General features: G+C 39.6%; 1 protein-coding gene across 3 annotated transcripts in view; it reads right to left on the reverse strand.

Annotated features, from left to right (window-relative positions):
- Positions 1-18,780, reverse strand: part of LOC126092301 (autophagy-related protein 16-1-like) — a 106,283-nt gene that overhangs the window by 23,736 nt on the left and 63,767 nt on the right. For all 3 annotated transcript variants that reach the window (XM_049907823.1, XM_049907822.1, XM_049907824.1), the window contains one exon: positions 11,122-11,227. In XM_049907823.1, the coding sequence (XP_049763780.1) occupies positions 11,122-11,227 (106 nt within the window). The remainder of the gene's footprint in view (positions 1-11,121; positions 11,228-18,780) is intronic.

The following is an 18,780-nucleotide window of genomic DNA, read 5'->3' on the forward strand; positions in this document are numbered from 1 at the left end:
TGACTATGCTCAGCATTACGAGAATTAATTCATTCACAAAATTTGATGAGTGTGGCTAAACATACTACTAACAGTTCCTTGCATTGTTTGATGACCACAACTCGTACACTTACTGCACTCTGTACACGTCAACAAAGTGCAGAGGAGGGGAGGGGAGGGGACGGGAGGGGAGGGGAGGGGAGGGGAGGTACAGGGGGAGGGTTGGTTGATCAACTGATTTGGAGGAAGGGACAAAAGAGAAAGGTCATCAGTCCCATCGGATTAGGAAAGGATGGGGGAAGGAAGTCGGCTGTGCCCTGTCAAAGGAACCATTCCAGCACCTGCCTGAAATACTTTACGAAAATCACGGAAAATCTAGATCAGGATGGCCGGATGCGGGTTTTAACCATCATCCTCCCGAATGCGAGTCCAGTGTGCTAACCACTGCGCTACTTCGCTCGGTCACAGGGGAGGGAGAGGGGGAGAATACTAGTTTTGTATTTGTTTATGTAGAGATGGTACAAGCCACCACTTAACATGCACCATAGAGTGAATATTGTATATGCATCATCATGAATATAGCTTTGCAAGTCACAAAAGACTTTCCACAACTTCTTACTGACAAAAACAAAAAGGCTCTATGACAGTTGAACTTGGAGCATCTGAAATGGTTTCCTCCTTCACTGAATGACATGTTACTACGATAACAATGATGTATCATTTGAGGAAGACACAATGCAAGAGATTGGGTAGTTTATAGCAGAACATGACACATACAATTTTCAGATCATAATTTTTTAAAGTTGCCAACAGTTTTGATTTCTTTCGAGAATAATTTCATCAGTTCATGGTCATATATTACAATGACCACATTTAAACAAGAAAGCCAAAAGTATTTAAATGAATTGCATTCTGAGTTTTCTCATACAGAATGTTAGATGAAAACTGTAGCAGAATCTAGAGACTGAAAATTGTATCTACTACACCACAAACAATAATTAAGATATTAGCTGGATTTCACACAATAGTGAAGCTGTGGCATACAAAACTGTTTGTTCCAGTTTGCAGAGAAACAGTTTGCATGCTATGCTGTGAAGGAAAGATGCATTCAACAATACCATGTACCAGTTGGTGCAGAGAGAAAATTGTTATCAAGGGCAAACAGAAACAAAATTTTCAACTTTTCATTACTAGTCTATTACCCCGTGACATCACAGTAAGAGATTAGGAGCCTTCCGAATATCAGACGCAAAATATGCATGCACAAAGATAGTGTGCACTATTTAATCCTTATTACAAAAACATATTACTTTAGAAATTAATTTTTTTTCTGTAAGGGTCCTAACTCTCCCAGTTTTACATGCTTGTCTACCAGTGAGTCACACTGAACACCAAAAGATAAAAAAATCTACTCACCAGGCAGCAGCAGAATACACATATAAAAGACAGTTGTAATCAGCAAGTTTTCCGAGCCAGTGCTGCCATCTTCAGGCAGAAGGGGTGAAGGGCAAAGAAAAAGGGTGAAGGAATAGGATTGGAGAGGTCTAGGAAAAGGGTTAGATTTCAAGAAAGTTGCCCAGAACCGTGGGTTGGGGGAGACTTACCACACGTGTCCAAAAATCTATCCCTTTTCCTAGACCTCTCCTGTCCTTTTCCTTCAACCCTCTTCCTTCCCCTTCAACCCTTCTACCTGAGAAAGGAGGCACTGGCTCCGAAAGCTTGCCAATTACAACCGCATTTTAGGTGTGCGTTCTGCCACTGCTTGGTGAGTAGCTTTTTCATTTATCCATTTATATTATTTTGTCAGTAATTGTTTGTTTTCAATGAACATCAAAACAGATGCTTGCAGAGGGGTGCCCCAAGTTTCCCCAAGTGAAATTCCCTGATATTTCCCTGATTTCCAGACAAGTTTTAGCATTTTTCCCTGACAAATTTTGTCATCTCAAGGGTAGTGAAATGTTTTTAGATGGAGAAAACAAGCCAAATGGTATGTGTGTTTCATTAAAACCACTGATGTTATTTTATTTCAATAAAACTAAATACGGTGACAAATTTGGTGACAAAAATATGCATTTAAAGTAAGCCTGTTGAAAGAAGTGTATAAGGCAGGGAAGAGTTGTGTAAGCCAGCACTATAGGTGACCGCCAATAAAATGTTGCTTCTGATTTGTTCGTTATTACCCTCTGTGTTATGTCTTATTATTTTACAGGTATTATGTGCTTTTTCTTTCAAGAAATACCTGAGTACATAGCGTACAAACTGCCAACGACTGCCAGTTTTCTTCTTATTGTCCATACTTTGTAATGTATAAACTACTTTCAAAGTTCCAAAATGCACTAGTATATGTAAAATGTCTATAAAACACCACACTGTACAATGTACTTGCGGTGCGAGAGTCGCAATTCCTGAAATTCATCGCCCACTGCCCCAGCCTGCTGAGAAGCACCGCAGTCCTTGGTCCATGGATAAATTAGAAAAATCCACTGCGTTATGCCGCACACAAACAAAGCTGACCTGCAGGCAGATCAGTGAGAGATCCAATGGACAGGGCCTGCACATTAGTGGCAAATGATTGGCTTCAGATCGGCAGGCCTGCTCCCAGAAATGGCCCGTGGTTTTGGCCTGTCATGGAAGTTCACTTGTGTGGCCACATATTCACATTCCACATCACCATGTTGATGAAATGAGACTGCGGTGATCCATTCATGCAACAGACAACTTTCCTCTGAGAATCAATACTGATGAGGATAGGTAGTAACTCTCTGTAAATATGATCACTGAGCCGCAGACAGGCACATAGAAAAGACAATCACATTCTCACAACTAAATTTTTGGCCACAGTCTTTGTCAGAAAACGAGAGCAAACACATTCACACAATCACTCACACACAACTCATGCAGTCATGACTGCTGTCTCTGGCCGCTGTGTCAACAGTCTCTCAAAATCAGAGCCAAACAAACCACTTCTCACGCCTTCCTGCCTCTCGTTGGCAGCTGCTAGGCTAACGGCAAGAAATGGTGGGCGTCAATGACAGCAAGGTGAGGAGACTGGTGGACAAGCAAGAAGCTGTATGAATGAGGGAGTAGGGAAATGGCACAATTACTCAGCTGCGCCCAGCCAACAACGATGCACGACATATCAGTGAACAAATGATTTCATCTACCGACACGAAAACGAAATTTTTCCAGGTTTTTTTTCCAAATTTTCCTGATTTCCCCGACACATTTGAAATTCCCTGATTTCCAGAACTTGTGGCAACCCTGTTTAACTGTACGATCTAATGGCTGTTCTCAACAAGGTACATCTAGTTACATTTCTTTTCAATAAACAAATAAATTTGACAGTGCACTTAACCTTATTAAATGAATAAAAACCCTGCTCTCTCTTTCCTCTTTAAGCTTTTACCAACATTCTATGACAACTGAGGTAACACAAGATAAAAACAGTCTTTAAGAAATAAGGCATTCAATACACATTAACAGAGGAATGAATGTCTCCAAAAAGTGAAGTTGAAATAAGCAGAGACAAAAGGGGTGATTGTTTAATTAAGGTAATAGCAAAATTTGTTGCAAGCACAAGGAGGGTTTATGAAAAGAATACCTCAAATAGAGCATGACAGTTGTTAAAGAGAAGGAAAGAGGTTCAACCAAGTGGCAATAGGAAGTGATGGAATATCTTAAGTAAACGAAATTATTCAGAAATGTCTAAGAAAGGATTTAGAATATACAATGAAAATAGGATGAGACAGAATTGTTGGTCAGTACTTGCCTTCAGAAGTCAAAATGTGTAGTAACATCAACATGCATAATGCTATTGCTATGTCCATCGTCAACACAACACATTTTGACTCCAGAAGACAAGTACTGGCCAGAAACACTGCCTCATAATTGATACAAAAACAATAACAATACAATAAGGGAAAAAACTAAAACTTTTGTTGAGCAGACAATGCTTATCCTCGGTTAAGATGGCAGACAGCAAAGTCACAAACTGCAGAGAAATGAGTACAATGGACCAAAACTACTTCAAATTTCTGCATAGTTACAAAGAGAAATTGGGAACACAGATAGTCAATAACGAAGAGAATGACATTCTAGATGTAATTTCAGGTAATTTGTATTTAACCATACCAGGTATAAAGAAAAGAAAGGTGCATGGAGATGTATTATAAGGGGAAGTCAAATGAATCTAAGATACATGGGGAAAAAAGGAAGTAAACTGTTCATCGTCTCAAAAGTAACCGACTTAACTGTAAGACATTTATCCCACTATCAGCCAAGATTGTCAATGCCTTCATGGAAAACGTTTGCTTTTGCTTATGGAATTGTGATTGTACCCAGGTGTGCACCTATTCATTCGAAGCAAATCAACAGCCACAAAGGTCTTTCTTCAGGGCTCCAAAAATATGGAAATCACATTGGAGAGAATGGGACTGTATGGAAGATATGTAAGGCCTCCCCAGCACAACTTCTAACACATATGTGAAACAACCTCTGTAACATGTTGGCAAGCACTGTGTTCCAGAAAGTCAGTGAGCAGCAGCACCTTGAAGTCAAACAAAAAGACCATCGTGACTTTCCTGGAGCTGGCGTGCCTGTTGTTTCGCTACACTGCAAAAGTTTCACTGGGAAGTCCTTAAACATCCTCTATACAGTCTCGATAGGTCCCCAAATGACTTCCATCTTTTCAAACCCAGAAGAAAAAATTTGTGGCAGTCTATTTGTTTTGGATGAAGAGGTGCATGAACAGTTTGTTTACTTTTTGCCATCTGTCTCATTTTCATTTGAGTGCCACTTATATATTAGAAATGATTAAAGCTTGAGATAATCCATTCAAAAGTAGGTTGCAAATTGTTAACAGAATGTTTGCAGAGAATAATCTTCTCCCAAAATTGGAACAATGTTGTAATTACTCTATACAAAAAAAAAAAAGGAAATTGGAAGAAAGAAAGAACTACAGACCTATTAGTCTCCTTTTCATAATATACAAGACATACATTGAAATTACCACAAAACAGATAGAAAAAAAAATGATTTTAAATAGGCAAAAAGAGTTGGCTGACGAAGTGGATATAGCACAATTAACCAATGGCAGATCATGAATGAAATTGTAGAATGGAGCAACGAGTAAGATTTACTGCTTTGCCTGGGTTTCATTTATTTTGAGAAAGCTGTTGAATTAGTTAGCTTCACCCGGAGAAACAAGGCATTGATTCTGCAGTATCACATGTCAATACCACCTCACAGGTGTTGTTATGTCGGTAATGGAATTCTAAGTTTCTGTTCAATGCCAATAGCAGTCTCGCAGGATCTGGCAGACCTAACAGCATGGGTCCACTGAGCCACACCTCCAGCATCCCTGTACTTCCAGCCCTCTCTGCTGCTGCAATACAGAACAGTTGGCAGCAGCTGCTCAGCCAACTCGCGCTTCATGCCACCTCGCTACAGGACAATGCCTTGTCCCATTGTTGTTGCTATTATACGAGCTCGACTATTTCTTGTGGCATCGTTTGCAATGAGTCTCGTACATTTGGAGAAATAAAAGTTAAGTAAATCTTCTGTTTGCTGTGTTACTTTTTCACTAAACATTTTCACTCCTGTCCAGCATTCCTACAATGACAGTTGCCACACCACTCGGTAGCCCACCTCCCCTTACCATTGAATACGAAGTCATACACAGCATCTGACAATGAGTCATTGAAACTGTGTGTGACAGTTACATATAGTTACTTTCTTGCTGCCTTGCCTTTTTTTTTTTCTTCTCCTCGATTCACTGTCTTCTGAGTATGCAGTGTTTGCCTTGCTTGTGCACTTTATGCTCTAGGTTCTGTGCTTGTTGCTTTTGCAACCTTTTCTTGCCTTCTCTGTGCTATTTTTGCTTTTTGCTGTATCACCTGCAGTTGATCTAACTCAGTTTATTCAGTTTCAGAGTTAACAAATGCTGCAACTGCTTGAAGTGATTCATCACTTCAGGATGGTGCAGATGACTTCACACAGATGCCAAACACAATGGCAGTGCCACTGCCTATTTACATGTGCCACCATTTCATGAGTTTGACGAGGCAAAGGAAAACTTGACAGAGTACCTCACAAACTTCATGCAGATCACAGCACATCACGTACAAGGTACTGATATTCTTGTTTCTTAACCACTGTGGAATTGACTATTTATACGTTTTGTGCCAAACTATTTCCCACACCATGCCCTGAGTTGGTAGACTACGAGGAACTATTGCAGGCACTTATGAAGCATTATGAGGACAAGGTTCAAGTGGCAGCTGCCTGTTACAAATTCTATAGGCTACATAAGCAACAAGGATAGACATACCATCAGTGTGTGACTTTACTGCCTGGCCTTATTAGACAGTGTAGATTCAAATGTGACTGCGGCCAATATTACAGTAATCATAAGGCTCGCAACGTCATCAGGCACAATGTAGTTGACTCTCGAATTAGGGAACAGATCTTTAAATACCCATACTACTTCTTGCATCATGCTTTACAGACACTTGACTGTAAAGATTCCTGTGAAAGTGCAGCCGACAGTTTTGAGGTGGTGCCTGTTTATTCTGTAGATAGCCACAACAAGCAGGCCTCACCACTGTCTCGCTAACAGCGGCAACAGCCACAGCCCTCATGTAACAACGTGTCATGACCAGCACAATGTGTGAAGCCATGTCCTCACCATAATACAGCACATGGCTGCCAATCTCGCCCCCTTACGTGAAGCAACCCCCCCCCCCCCTCCCACACACACTTTTTTTTTTTTGCAGCAAACAGGGACATGTACAGTCTGTGTGTTTACAAAAGTGTAAGGCACCCTTGTTTGCTACTCCTTCATGCAAGTCTAAGTCACAAACAGCGTGTAGTGTGTTTTCAAAGTCCCAGAGTTTCATTAGTGGAAAACAACAGTGTCACAGCCATTCAGGGAAGGTTCCAAATTCATTTTCAGTGCTATGTGAAGACGACAAACTTTTTGTGTCTCTCACTACCACAGGACAATCAGCCCATTTGCAACTTGACACTGTCACTTCAGGACTTTGCTCAACTAAAGCATTTATGAATTCTTGGCAAACCTCAGTTGTGCACATCACACCATACACTGAAAGCATATAATGGTGAAGATATTCCTGTACTAGGCGCTTGTAGCCTTCCTTCAACGTTACGAAATTTGACAAAGACAGTGACATTTACAGTGCTTTCTTCCTGATATGGTGCTAATATTTTTGGTCTTGACTCTTTCGATTTGTTTGAGTTAAGCATTCAGGACAATGTAAATTCTGTTTCTGCCTTTGATCCTCAGGGGACTGTTGCTAAATTGTGTGCAGAATTTCAGGATTTGTTTTCTGAGGGTTTAGGCAAAGCCAATACTTTTGTTGCCCATGCCACAATGAAGGGCAGTGCACAGCCACAGTTTGTTACGAGCTCATCCTGTACCCAAGGCTTTCCAAGACCAAGTGTCTCAGGAGCTTCCTACAAGACAGTGGGGTCATATTACTGCCAGTCAATGGGCATCCCCTCTTGTTATTGTAAATAAGCCATCCAGCAGACTCTGGCTGTGCTCCAATTTTAAGTAAATTGTGAATCCTCAATCACTGACAGTTATCACTTGCCATGTCCAAAAGAACTGATGGATAAATTGGGTGCTGGCCATTACTTTTCCAAAACTGACTTGCAAAACACTTACTTACAAATATAACTGGGTGAGCAGTTACAAGAAGTCTTGGTTATTAACACTCGATCTCTTCAAATTTTGGAGCCCACCATTCGGCAGTGCCTCTGCACCAGACATATGTCACCATTTTCTGGAGCAACTGATTGCGAAAGTTCCTGTTTGCTTGAATGACACTGTCATCTCAAGTTGCACTCCTGAAGAACACAAAAGTAATCTTTGCATTCTGTTTCAAGTGTTGTCTGAAGCTAATCTCAAATGTGTGTGTCTTTACAAACTGAAGTACTTAAGACATGTCATTAACAGCCAGAGTGTTCGCCAATTGCAATCACATTTGCCCTATCTGTGACTTTCCATCCCCACACAGTGTGCAGGAACTGCAATCTGTGTTAGGGAAGCTCACATACTACATCTGATTTATTCCTAACGCCATTCAAATTGTGGCTCCCTTGAATTGCCTGTACAAGAAAAATGTTCCTTTTGTTTGGTCGCTGGAGTGCTGGTCTGCTTTCCAGACGTTGAAAGATGCTTTGCTTAGTGATCATTTGATCCTGCCAAACCTGTGGTCTTGCCTGTGGATGCTTCCTGTTACAGCATCAGTGCAGTTTTGTTATATAAATTTGGTTTGGTTGACAGTCCCACTGTCGTTGCTTCAAAATTGTTGAAAAAAGCTCAATGTAATTATTCGCAAATTTAAAAGTGTCCCTCCCCATTGTTCTTGCTGCTACTTAAATTTCACCATAATCAAATCCATCCATGTTAACTGTGTGATCCTAGTGCATGCATTGCGCTTTCAGATTTCATGCCTATCTGGATGCAGCAGTCCTCACTGCCTCCAGCTCCCACGTATCCCGCATCATCAGTGTTAGTCCCAGAATGGATGGAAGTCAATGCCCTATCATGGTCATCACTGTCTCTACAGTAACTACCGTCTGGGGTGCCCCCCCCCCCTTCCAGTGGCTGGTCCACGTGCCACCTCGGGTCTCTCTGCAGTTGTCAAGATGCCTCAATCTTCATTTGCTGGTCTACCACTAGATGTGGGTGCACACCCTCCGCCTGGTTTTTCAGAACATGCCTGGGCAGTCTCAGGGTGTACGGCAGGGTGCAAGTGGGAGCTCGACACCAGCCCCAGTTTCGACTCCCATCTCCTCATTGCCAGTTGCATCTGGCCCTCTCCCCATTGCCGTCTGCTCGTCTACACTACACAATAATGATGAGATGATTTGAGGGGAGGGATGTGGTACCATGTATTGATACCGCCCCACAGGCAAGTTTCTGTACAACACTAATAGCGGTCACGCAGGGTTTAACAGATAACAGACTCAATGGCACACGCCCGCTGACCCACACCTCCAGCAGCACCATATTTTGAGTGACCTCTGCCACTGCAATATAGGATGGTTGGCAGCAGTCACTCATCACACTCACACTTGGAGTCATCTTGCTACGAGACGCCATGCAGACAATGCTACAACCTCATCGCTGCCGCTATTGTATGTGCTGGACTCAATGTCTTGTTGCATCATTTGTAACGAGTCTCGTACATTTGGAGAAATACAAGTTAAGTAGATCTTCTGTTCCCTGTGTTACTCGTTCACTAGTCATTTCTGCTCCTGGCCCACTTCCCTACGATGACAGTTGCCACACCACTCTGCTCACCTCTCCTTCTGTACAAAGTTGTACACAACAGATTCAATCTATGTGACTGTAGTGGAACCTCACTTCACGAGCACCTCCCATAAAGGGCAATTCACATAACAAGCAAAATAAATTGTAAAAAATGACTCATTAATTAGCGATGTTTTGCATAACAAGTTGTGATGATTTAGCGTGACATCCATTTGCATGCAACGGTGGAAACATAACATTCAACAATATGAACACATTTCATTGTCGGCAGTAGCATATGAACAATGTATTTAGTATGTACTGCAGTCTGGGTTTGGCACTCTTTCTGCTACTATCTTAGTGCAGCATGTGATCACACTTTTTTCTAAGATTGTGTTCACACAGTGTTTTTGTGTGTGCCAATTGCCTTTTTAGAAATGTCCCGGTAACGGCAAATCAACAATCTTCTGGTGCAATAAAAGAAATGTTGAAAGCATGGGAATTGGTTGCATCGTACATTGAAAATTAATACCCCAACAAAGCAGTGGCTACATGTGCTATAAATTTATTAGATGATAATTCTATGTCACATTTTTGCGAAGTGTTGAAGCATCGTCAGAAACAAATTACTCTAGACAGCTTCCTAGTAAAAAAGAGTTAGTTTTTTTAAAATAAATGTCAGAAATAAGACAAAACGTTTAGTACTTTTTCTACATGGGACACATTACTGTATTTTACATTAATTTATATTGGATGAAGTGTTTCGCTTAATGAGTGTTTCACACTATGAGTAAGATTCTAGAACAAATTATATTCGCTATGTGAAATTCCACTGTATACTGAAGCTATAGTCATCAATACTGAAGTTTTTATTGGGCTTTATCAGGATAATGAGAAATACAGAACTGAAATAGGAATGGCATACAGTGACTCAGTGTACCAAAACTAATAAACAGTTCTAAAGGGAGTCTTTAACTGGGGGAAAAAAGGAGGAATGTGATAATGAAACAACTTTCATTAGATTGATTACTTTGTACTGTTTGCATTTAATGCAGATTAACTTTACCAAGTAATGTAAGAACTTAATAGATCAATAGTTTGAAAGTAGGCTTGAAAATTAGTTAAGTAAGTTGATCAGTTTTTACATGTAATGCAACTGAAGGCAATGAACATATGGACAGCAAAAGAAATGAACAGAATAGTGAAAATGGCCTGCATTTCTTTTAGTAGACTAATCAGAACTTCTTGTGTGTCTGAAATGGAAATTTTGCATCGTGTATTAGCAGTGTTGACTTATGGCAGTAAGGCATGGACCTTGTAATGACAAAACCTTCCAAAACTTGAGAGAGAGAGAGAGAGAGAGAGAGAGAGAGAGAGAGAGAGAGAGAGAGAGAGACGGATATCAGTAATTACTAAGAGACTGAGAAATGGACCAGGAAAAAGACCAGAATGAAATATGTAGTAAGGACTGCACTGAAAATGAAGAGGAGGAGGAGGAGGAGGACAGAATACATAGACAAGAAAATGTATGGCAGATGGATTAGAGAACTTCTTTATTGGATTTTAAAAAGCAAAAAAGAAAGATAAAGATGATACGCTAATGAAACGTGGGCAGGTGACACGAGAGAACATGCAGAAACAACATGGATATATACATGGATACATATAACTGAAAACCATGATGCATGGAAAAAATCTAGTCTTTATCCAGCAAGTGAATGTCAAATGGACGAGGATGAGATACAGATGGCATTTTAAACATCATAGTTAGTATTTCCATTAAAATTACCCACAAGTTTATTTTTATTTTTTTTCAAATCTCTAAATCATAAAGTCTGGAATTAACTGAGCAGTTCACACACCTTTGGATACATCCCAGAGCTTTACTTTGCGGTCTGCTCCACCAGTTGCAACAATTCTGTCAACAGGACTCCATTTTACTGCATGGACCTCTCCTTCATGAGAATCCTATTTGAAAAAAATACACATGGAGGTAAGTCAGTGAGTCAACCTACTACAAATAGTTTATACAATAAAGGAAAATCTTTATCAGGGATGTTCATCTTCACTTCATAATTTATAACATTAATTCATTAACTCAAAAAAATATTAGTCTGAATAACTTCCATTATTAGCTGTGTTTTCTTATTTATATTTCTATCACTTAGGAAATTTTGATGAATAACAGGAGTGGTGGATAAAAGCAAGCTATTATGACTCTATATGCCCTTTCCTCAAATGACGTACTGTAATATGAGGATGAAAGGCAAAGGCAGATTCCATATTTCCAGATTTAGGGAAAGCATTTTACACGGTCCCGAACTGCAAACTGTTAATGAAAGTACAAGCATATGGAATAGATCCCAGACATGAGAGTGGCTCTAAGACTTTTTAAATAACAGAACCCAGTATGTTGTCCCTGATGGGGAACATTCATCAGAGAAAAGGGTATTGTCAGGAGTACCCCAGGGAAGTGTGATGAAAATGATGTTATTTTTTACAGACATAAATGATCTGGCAGACAGGGTGAGTAGCAATCTGCAGCTATGTGATGATTATGCTGTAGTGTACGGTTTGTTGGGAGAATTAAGGGAAAGGGTGGCTCACCTGTAAAAGGGACTGCATATGTGAGGCTAGTGAGACATATTATTGAGTACTGATCGAGTGTTTGGGATTAATTCCAGGTCAGATCAAAAATGACATTGAAGGATTTCAAAGGCAGGCTGCTCAATTTGTTGCCAGTAGGTTCAGACAAAAACCAAACCGGCATCTGGCACTTGAAGCTGACTGCAACTGCAGAATGATTCTATTGCCGCCAATGTACATTCTGAATAAGGACCACAAAGGTAAGATGCAAGAAAATGGGCCTCATATGAAGGCATGTAGACAGTCATTTTTCCCCTCACTATTTGTGTGTGGAAAAGGAAAGGAAATGACTAGTAGGGGTACAGGGTACCCTCCGCCTCACACTATAAGTGTGGCTTGCATGGTATGTATGTAGATGTAGATGTGTATTACTAAGCGATTATCCTGTGGCACGGAACCCAGACCCAAATGCAGGTTGCCAATCAAAAGACTTTCAACGTCAACAAAAAACTGACTTCCAATATTTCATATAAACAGTAACTGAATTTAAAAAATTAAATTGGTGACATAATTTATGAATTTAGAGGTATAAACCTATGTGCAAGACAAGTATTACATTTATAAATTGTGTATGCAATTTGGGGCAGACTAATTCACCATATGCAAATACTCTCCAGTATTTCAAAATCACAGCACTAAGTGACTTGCAACAAACTTTAAACGTATCGTCAAACCTTTATGAGACTTTTTCTCACTGACAATCGATCTCACGAAATGATAAAAAAAAATTGATCACTTAAAACATTTTCACTGTTCATGCAGGGAACTTCAGCATCAGACATGACATTTTAAATTTCTTCTTTACTAAAAAAAGGATTTGTAACACAAGTTGCAGGTAGTGCCCACATACAGCACTGAATATACCTGCAAAATTATAAGATTGCACAACATGTGGTTCAGGAGGTACGACATAATAAAGATTGTGATGCATGAAAAACTAACTTTCGCTTAAAATGGGGCGCAAATTACTCAGGACATATTCATCTAGTGCTTCAAAATGAGAGCAGTTAGCAAATTCCAATGAACTTTAAACATAATTCCAAACTTTTCTAAACCTTTTCTCACTTACATGCTTCGTTGTTGTTGTTGTTGTTGTTGTTGTTGTTGTTGTTGTTGTCGTCATCGTCTACAGTCCAAAGACTGGTTTGATGCAGCTCCCCATGCTACTCTATCCTGTGCAAGTCTCTTCATCTCCAACTACCGAACCTACATCCCTCTGACTCTGCTTATTGTATTCATCTCTTGCTGTCCCTCTATGATTTTTACCCTCCACACTTCCCTCCATTACCAAATTGGTGACCCCTTGATGCCTCAGAATGTGTCCTACCAATCAATCTCTCTTTCTAATCAAGTTGGGCCTCAAATTCCTCTTCTCCCCAATTCTATTCAGTTACATGATCAGCCCATCTAATCTTCAGCATTCTTCCGTAGCACCCCAAGTTTCTATTCTATTCTTGTCTAAACTGTTTATTGTCCATGTTTCACTTCCATACATGGCTACATGCAAGCACACCTCACACACATGTCCCGCTATCTTTGGCTGCTCAGACCGAAAGCTTAATGTGTGACTCTTGTACATGTGGCTATCTGCTACTCAAAGTGTCATCTTTGTAGTGAGTAGCAGTCTGTTGGTATTCCAACCTAGAATTCCTACTGTTATATTTTATTTATTTATTTATTTAATGTGATCTGATGGTACACCGTGAGTTGCAGATGTCGGAAAATATCAGTTAACATTGTTAACATATATTAACATAGGCCTACAGTATCCTAATGTATGATATTGCTCAATGTTTTCAATTTAACACAAATAGCAAGATTACTGTTCTAAGTATTCATTTACAGAGTAAAAGCAGTGGCAACAAATACGACTTCACAGCTTTGCTAAATTTTATGTTGTCTTATGGGAAGATTGTTGAACAGTTGGAGGCCCATGTGGAAAGCTCCCTTTTTACACAGTTGAGTGTTTGTACATAAAACATGCAGATTTGCATTTTTGCTGGTGTTGGGTTCATGTATTTCATTATTTTTTACAACTCTGGTGTCAGTTGACACTATGCGGTTTCTGAAAAATTTTAGAGTCTCGAGAATGTATAGGCAAGGCAGTGTAAGGATTTCCAACTTTCTGAAGATGGGTTTGCAGGAGTCTCTGGGTTTGCTCCCAGTAATAATCCTCATTGCTCTCTTCTGGATTCTGAATGTGCTCAGAGCAGTTCGAGAATTTCCCCAGAATATCACATCATATTTTAGGTGGGCTTGTATCGAAGCATAGTACGTGCTGGTTAACGTTTTCAGGCTAGCACATGATTTCAGTACACTTAATGCATAACAGCCAGTACTAATTCTGGCATTTACCTTTCCTGTATGTGTATTCCATTTCAGGTTATCTTGAACCCACAGACCTAGGAATTTGAAAACAGTGTCAGTATCTATTGGCTGGTTATTTACAGTGACAAATGGCTGAGAGGAATTTTCATTTTGTGTTGTGTGAAAGTTCATGGAAGCTGTCTTTTTGGTGTCGATAGTTAATCTGTTGACTTTAGGCCAGTTGCTGAGTAGTTCAGTGGCCAAGTTCACAGCTTTTTGCACAGCCTCTGTATTCTCCCCTTTGAGGATTACAGTTGTGTCATCAGCAAATATTATTGTTTTGTGTGCATCAACATTCAGGCTCAAGTCATTAATATACAGAGGGAAAAGTAGGGGTCCCAATACTGAGCCCTGCAGAACACCTTGCTTTACAGTTTTATTACTTGATAGTATTTCGGTTATTGAGTTGCTTTGTCTATTAGTGTATTTCATGCAGACTCTCTGCATCCGATTTGTTAGGAATGTAGCAATCCAATTGTTTGCAATTGAGTGATGTGCATTAAAAAATTATGTAGTTGCTTCCTTATTGTTACTATCTCATCCCTGTTATTGTCTCTTTGTTGACAAAATGTACTGGCTGCTTAAGATTAAAACATTTTTTATAACTTTCAGAGAAATGATAAGTATTCTGTCACGTCACCTGCACCAGCTGCATGTGCCAAATGTGTAGTAGCCCCCTTGACTATTCAGGCTGCATTTTTCCATGATTGACTTGTGTGGCATAGCCTAATGCATGCAATTCCATTGTAAACGTTCCAGAGAATCTGAGAGAATGATTTGTGCAGTGCAACCCAGTGGACATGCACCAGAAGTCAGTATCAAGATGGGTTCTGAAGCATACCAAACAATAAATTCTGGTTATGTTGTCAATTAACTATTATCTTCAGTGCCTGATCATAGGTTCCCAGCAATCCATGACAGGATACTGAATCATTACAAATTTTACCACACACACTACTGCAGCATCATCATTATCTCTTCCTCCTCCTCCTCCTACTACTACTACTACTATTCTTCATACTGAGTAACAAGTGTTTGCTTCAACAGGAATATGAGTGTTTGGAAGCTTTTATTTCCTTCTACAGCTCATTCCTACAAGAATCCTTGGCTGTTGTGCTAACAATATAAGACAATGTTATAAATATTTTATCATTCATTCTGCTGTGTGTGGAAATTTGCAATCTGGATACTAATGGCCAGAGTTGTCATGTCAAAACCTGCCATGATTGATTCTCCCCCCTCCCCCCCCCCCCCCCCCCCCCACTCAACCTCAGTTTAAACCACATGTTATGTTTCAGTTGCTAACATGAACTAGAAAACATCCAAAAAATTCATTAAACAAATATTTCCTTGTTTGGCACTTGCAACTAAGAGATGGATATCCATGAATCTCACTATCTGTTAGGCAAGTGTTGTGCGCACAATCGGGGAAGTACAACTGGTTTGTCAATGCTACAGCAGTCATTTAAAAGGAATGTTGCTTCGAGGTTTTGTTAAAAAAAGTTACCAGTAAATTAACACACATTTTTCTGGGGCTCTTTCTTTTAATTTCTGGTAGATATCTGAAAACACTTCTTTCTGAACCTAGATCAGGTTTAAAAAATATTCTGTAGATTGAATTTCACCTTCTAGGTGACGGGAAGTCCAATGAATGTTTTGCCAACAAACTATCAGCAGAAAACATGCTTGAAGAGTATGCGATGTGTGAAATGGAACTTAAACATTTATAGTTAGAAATGACAAAAACCTAATAATGTTGACTGTGAATCCACTGATGGCAAAGAAACTGAAGAAACTTATAGCTGCGAAGAATTTATGAGTGACAGTGCCACACTGAATAATGAATTATTTGTGAAAGAAATGCCAAAAATTTAAATTACCTTAACAAACAAATAAAAAGCAGTCATGTATTGGGTGAACAAAAGTGAATGTTGCAGGCTGACAGAAGAGTCTACATAATGGCGACATTAATTGTGCAACTTTGAACTTTTTTTATTTTTTGAAAGCCAGACAAGTCATTTTACTTTCAGAAATACCATTTTGTTCAACTAAACTTTCAATACTGTTAATGATACAGAAGCAAAAAAATTTACAACTTCTCGTAATTGAATTAATCGTGCCACAAAAAAAGACTGGATAAAACTGCACCAAGAAAAATAAAAAATGTTTGTACTGAAACAAGTTGGAAAATGTAGTGATTGAAAATAAAGTGCTCGATGATTTGGTCATAAGTGCAAAACTTAGGATTGTCAATTTTAATTACTCCTGTGTTCACAATAAAGATCTGTCCAATTTTGAGAAAGAAATGCGAGCTGGAAGTACACTTGCACAACTAGGGGAAAAATAAACAGAAGTGATTGTGCGGTCCACAACAATACTCGCCCATTTACACACAATAATGCCTATAATCAGTCTGGCAGTTCACCATTATCTGTGCAATGTGTGTGTCTTCAAGAATTGACGAGAAATTTTGTAATGAATTATTAATTGCTGCATTTTGAGCTAATAATGAAGTAGAGGTACTTCAGATTCCACCATGTACAATGAACTTTGACTACAAAACAGATACTTTGTCAATGGGGGACATTTTGAAGTACAGTAACAGAAAAAATTATTACTAACAACTCTATGACCATTACAATAATCTCAAGTTGGCCAATCATTAGTGTACTACAAGTTTTAGTCTCCTTGTTTTCAAAATCTGACTGGCAGTCCTTAAAATATACCAATCCTGTTTTGTATAAAATGACTGCATCCGTTTGCTAATCTTGGAGCTGTCAAATTTTGTCCTTAATTATATGTTAATGGTAGATGTAAATATAAGTGTGGTACACTGCACCAATATTTCACATTTTTTAAATAGTTACAAGGAATAAAATTAATACTGACATGCCAGAAACCTATATTTATTTATGTATATTCCATACCAATTTGGTAGGAACTACATTGACAAAATAGGACTTGAATCTGTCTGTTGTTGTTGTTGTTGTTGTTGTTGTTGTTGTCGTTGTCGTCGTCATCTTCAGTCCAAAGACTGGTTTGATGCAGTCCTACATGCTAGTCGATCCTGTGCAAGCGTTTTCATCTCTGTAACTACCACACACTGCATGCTTTTGAACCTACTTACTAAATTAAAGCCTTGGGCTCCCTCTCCAATTTTTACTCGTAAACTTCCATTACCAATTTGAAAATTCCTTGGTACCTCAGAGTGCATCCTATCAATCAATCCATTCTTTTAGTCAAGTTGTGCTACCTAAATCCCCCCCCCCCCCAAATCTAATTCAGTACCACCTCATTTGTTATTCAGTTCACACATCTAATCTTCAGCGTATCAGAATATCCTATTATTTTGTTGCATGGACTGTTCATCATCCATGTTTCACTTCCAGACAAGGCTGCACTGCAAATAAACACCTTCAGAAAGGACTTCCTAACACTTAAATTGATACTAGATATTAAAAAATTCAGCTTTCTCAGAAATGCTGCTCTTGCTATACCTAGTCTGCATTTTAAATCCTCCCTACATGGTCCATCATCAGCTATTATGCAGCCCAAATAGCAGAACTCTTCTACTACTTGTAGTGCGATATTTCCTGAACTAATTTCCTTGGCATCACCTGGTTTAATTTTATGACTCTCCATTACCCTTGTTTTACTTTTGTTGATGTTCATCTTATAATCTCTTTTCATCACACAATCCAATTCATTCAACTGTCCTAATTCCATTGCCATCTCTGGAAGAATGGCCATGTCACGGACACATACTGTAACTACCAATATGTTGCCAGCAATGCCACGCCCCAGCAAATTGCCAGATCCTCCTCGTTCCTCCCACCAACAGCTGAGCTTCAGTGCCAGGGCACCTTCCAAAGCATCATACAGGTCATGTCTGACCCTACATGACCATTTCAGGGTAGAGGGATATGGTGTATACCAGCCCAGCTATTTTGAAAGCCCACCAAAAGACACGGAACTCGATGATGGATGTTAGGTGGCACCAATACAACTGTGAGCACTGCCATTGCCTCTGCAGGAGTGATCCCAGGGGCATGCCTGCCTTGTCAGCCAATGACCACCACTCATGACCACCCATTAAAGCTAACAGCAGAGGTGGCTCAGTCTTCAGACATGACTGCACCACCCTCAGGTATCATTGTCACTACACATCGTTATTTTGGTCTCAGTACTTGCTATACCTTTGTTTGTTGATTTGGATTACTTGTTGGAGTTGCTATTCTGCCATTCCATCTTCTTCTTATCAGTGTTGTTGTCTTCCTTCGCCAACTCAGTGACTGGAGGAGCTGACCTCTGGGAAGATCAGTAGAAATATGTGAGGCAAAGCTCAGTATAGAACTTAACCCAGGAGATAGGTTGAGGAAATTCAAACATGTAGCATTTGCAGATGTAGAGAAAACTATGAATTTCTGAAGATAAAAAGGATAAAAGACAGGGAGCGAAAGGTTATTTGCAACTTGAGCACAAACCAGATGGTAATTATAAGCATTGAG

Source organism: Schistocerca cancellata, chromosome 7 (assembly GCF_023864275.1).
Source record: "Schistocerca cancellata isolate TAMUIC-IGC-003103 chromosome 7, iqSchCanc2.1, whole genome shotgun sequence".
Taxonomy (NCBI): domain Eukaryota; kingdom Metazoa; phylum Arthropoda; class Insecta; order Orthoptera; family Acrididae; genus Schistocerca; species Schistocerca cancellata.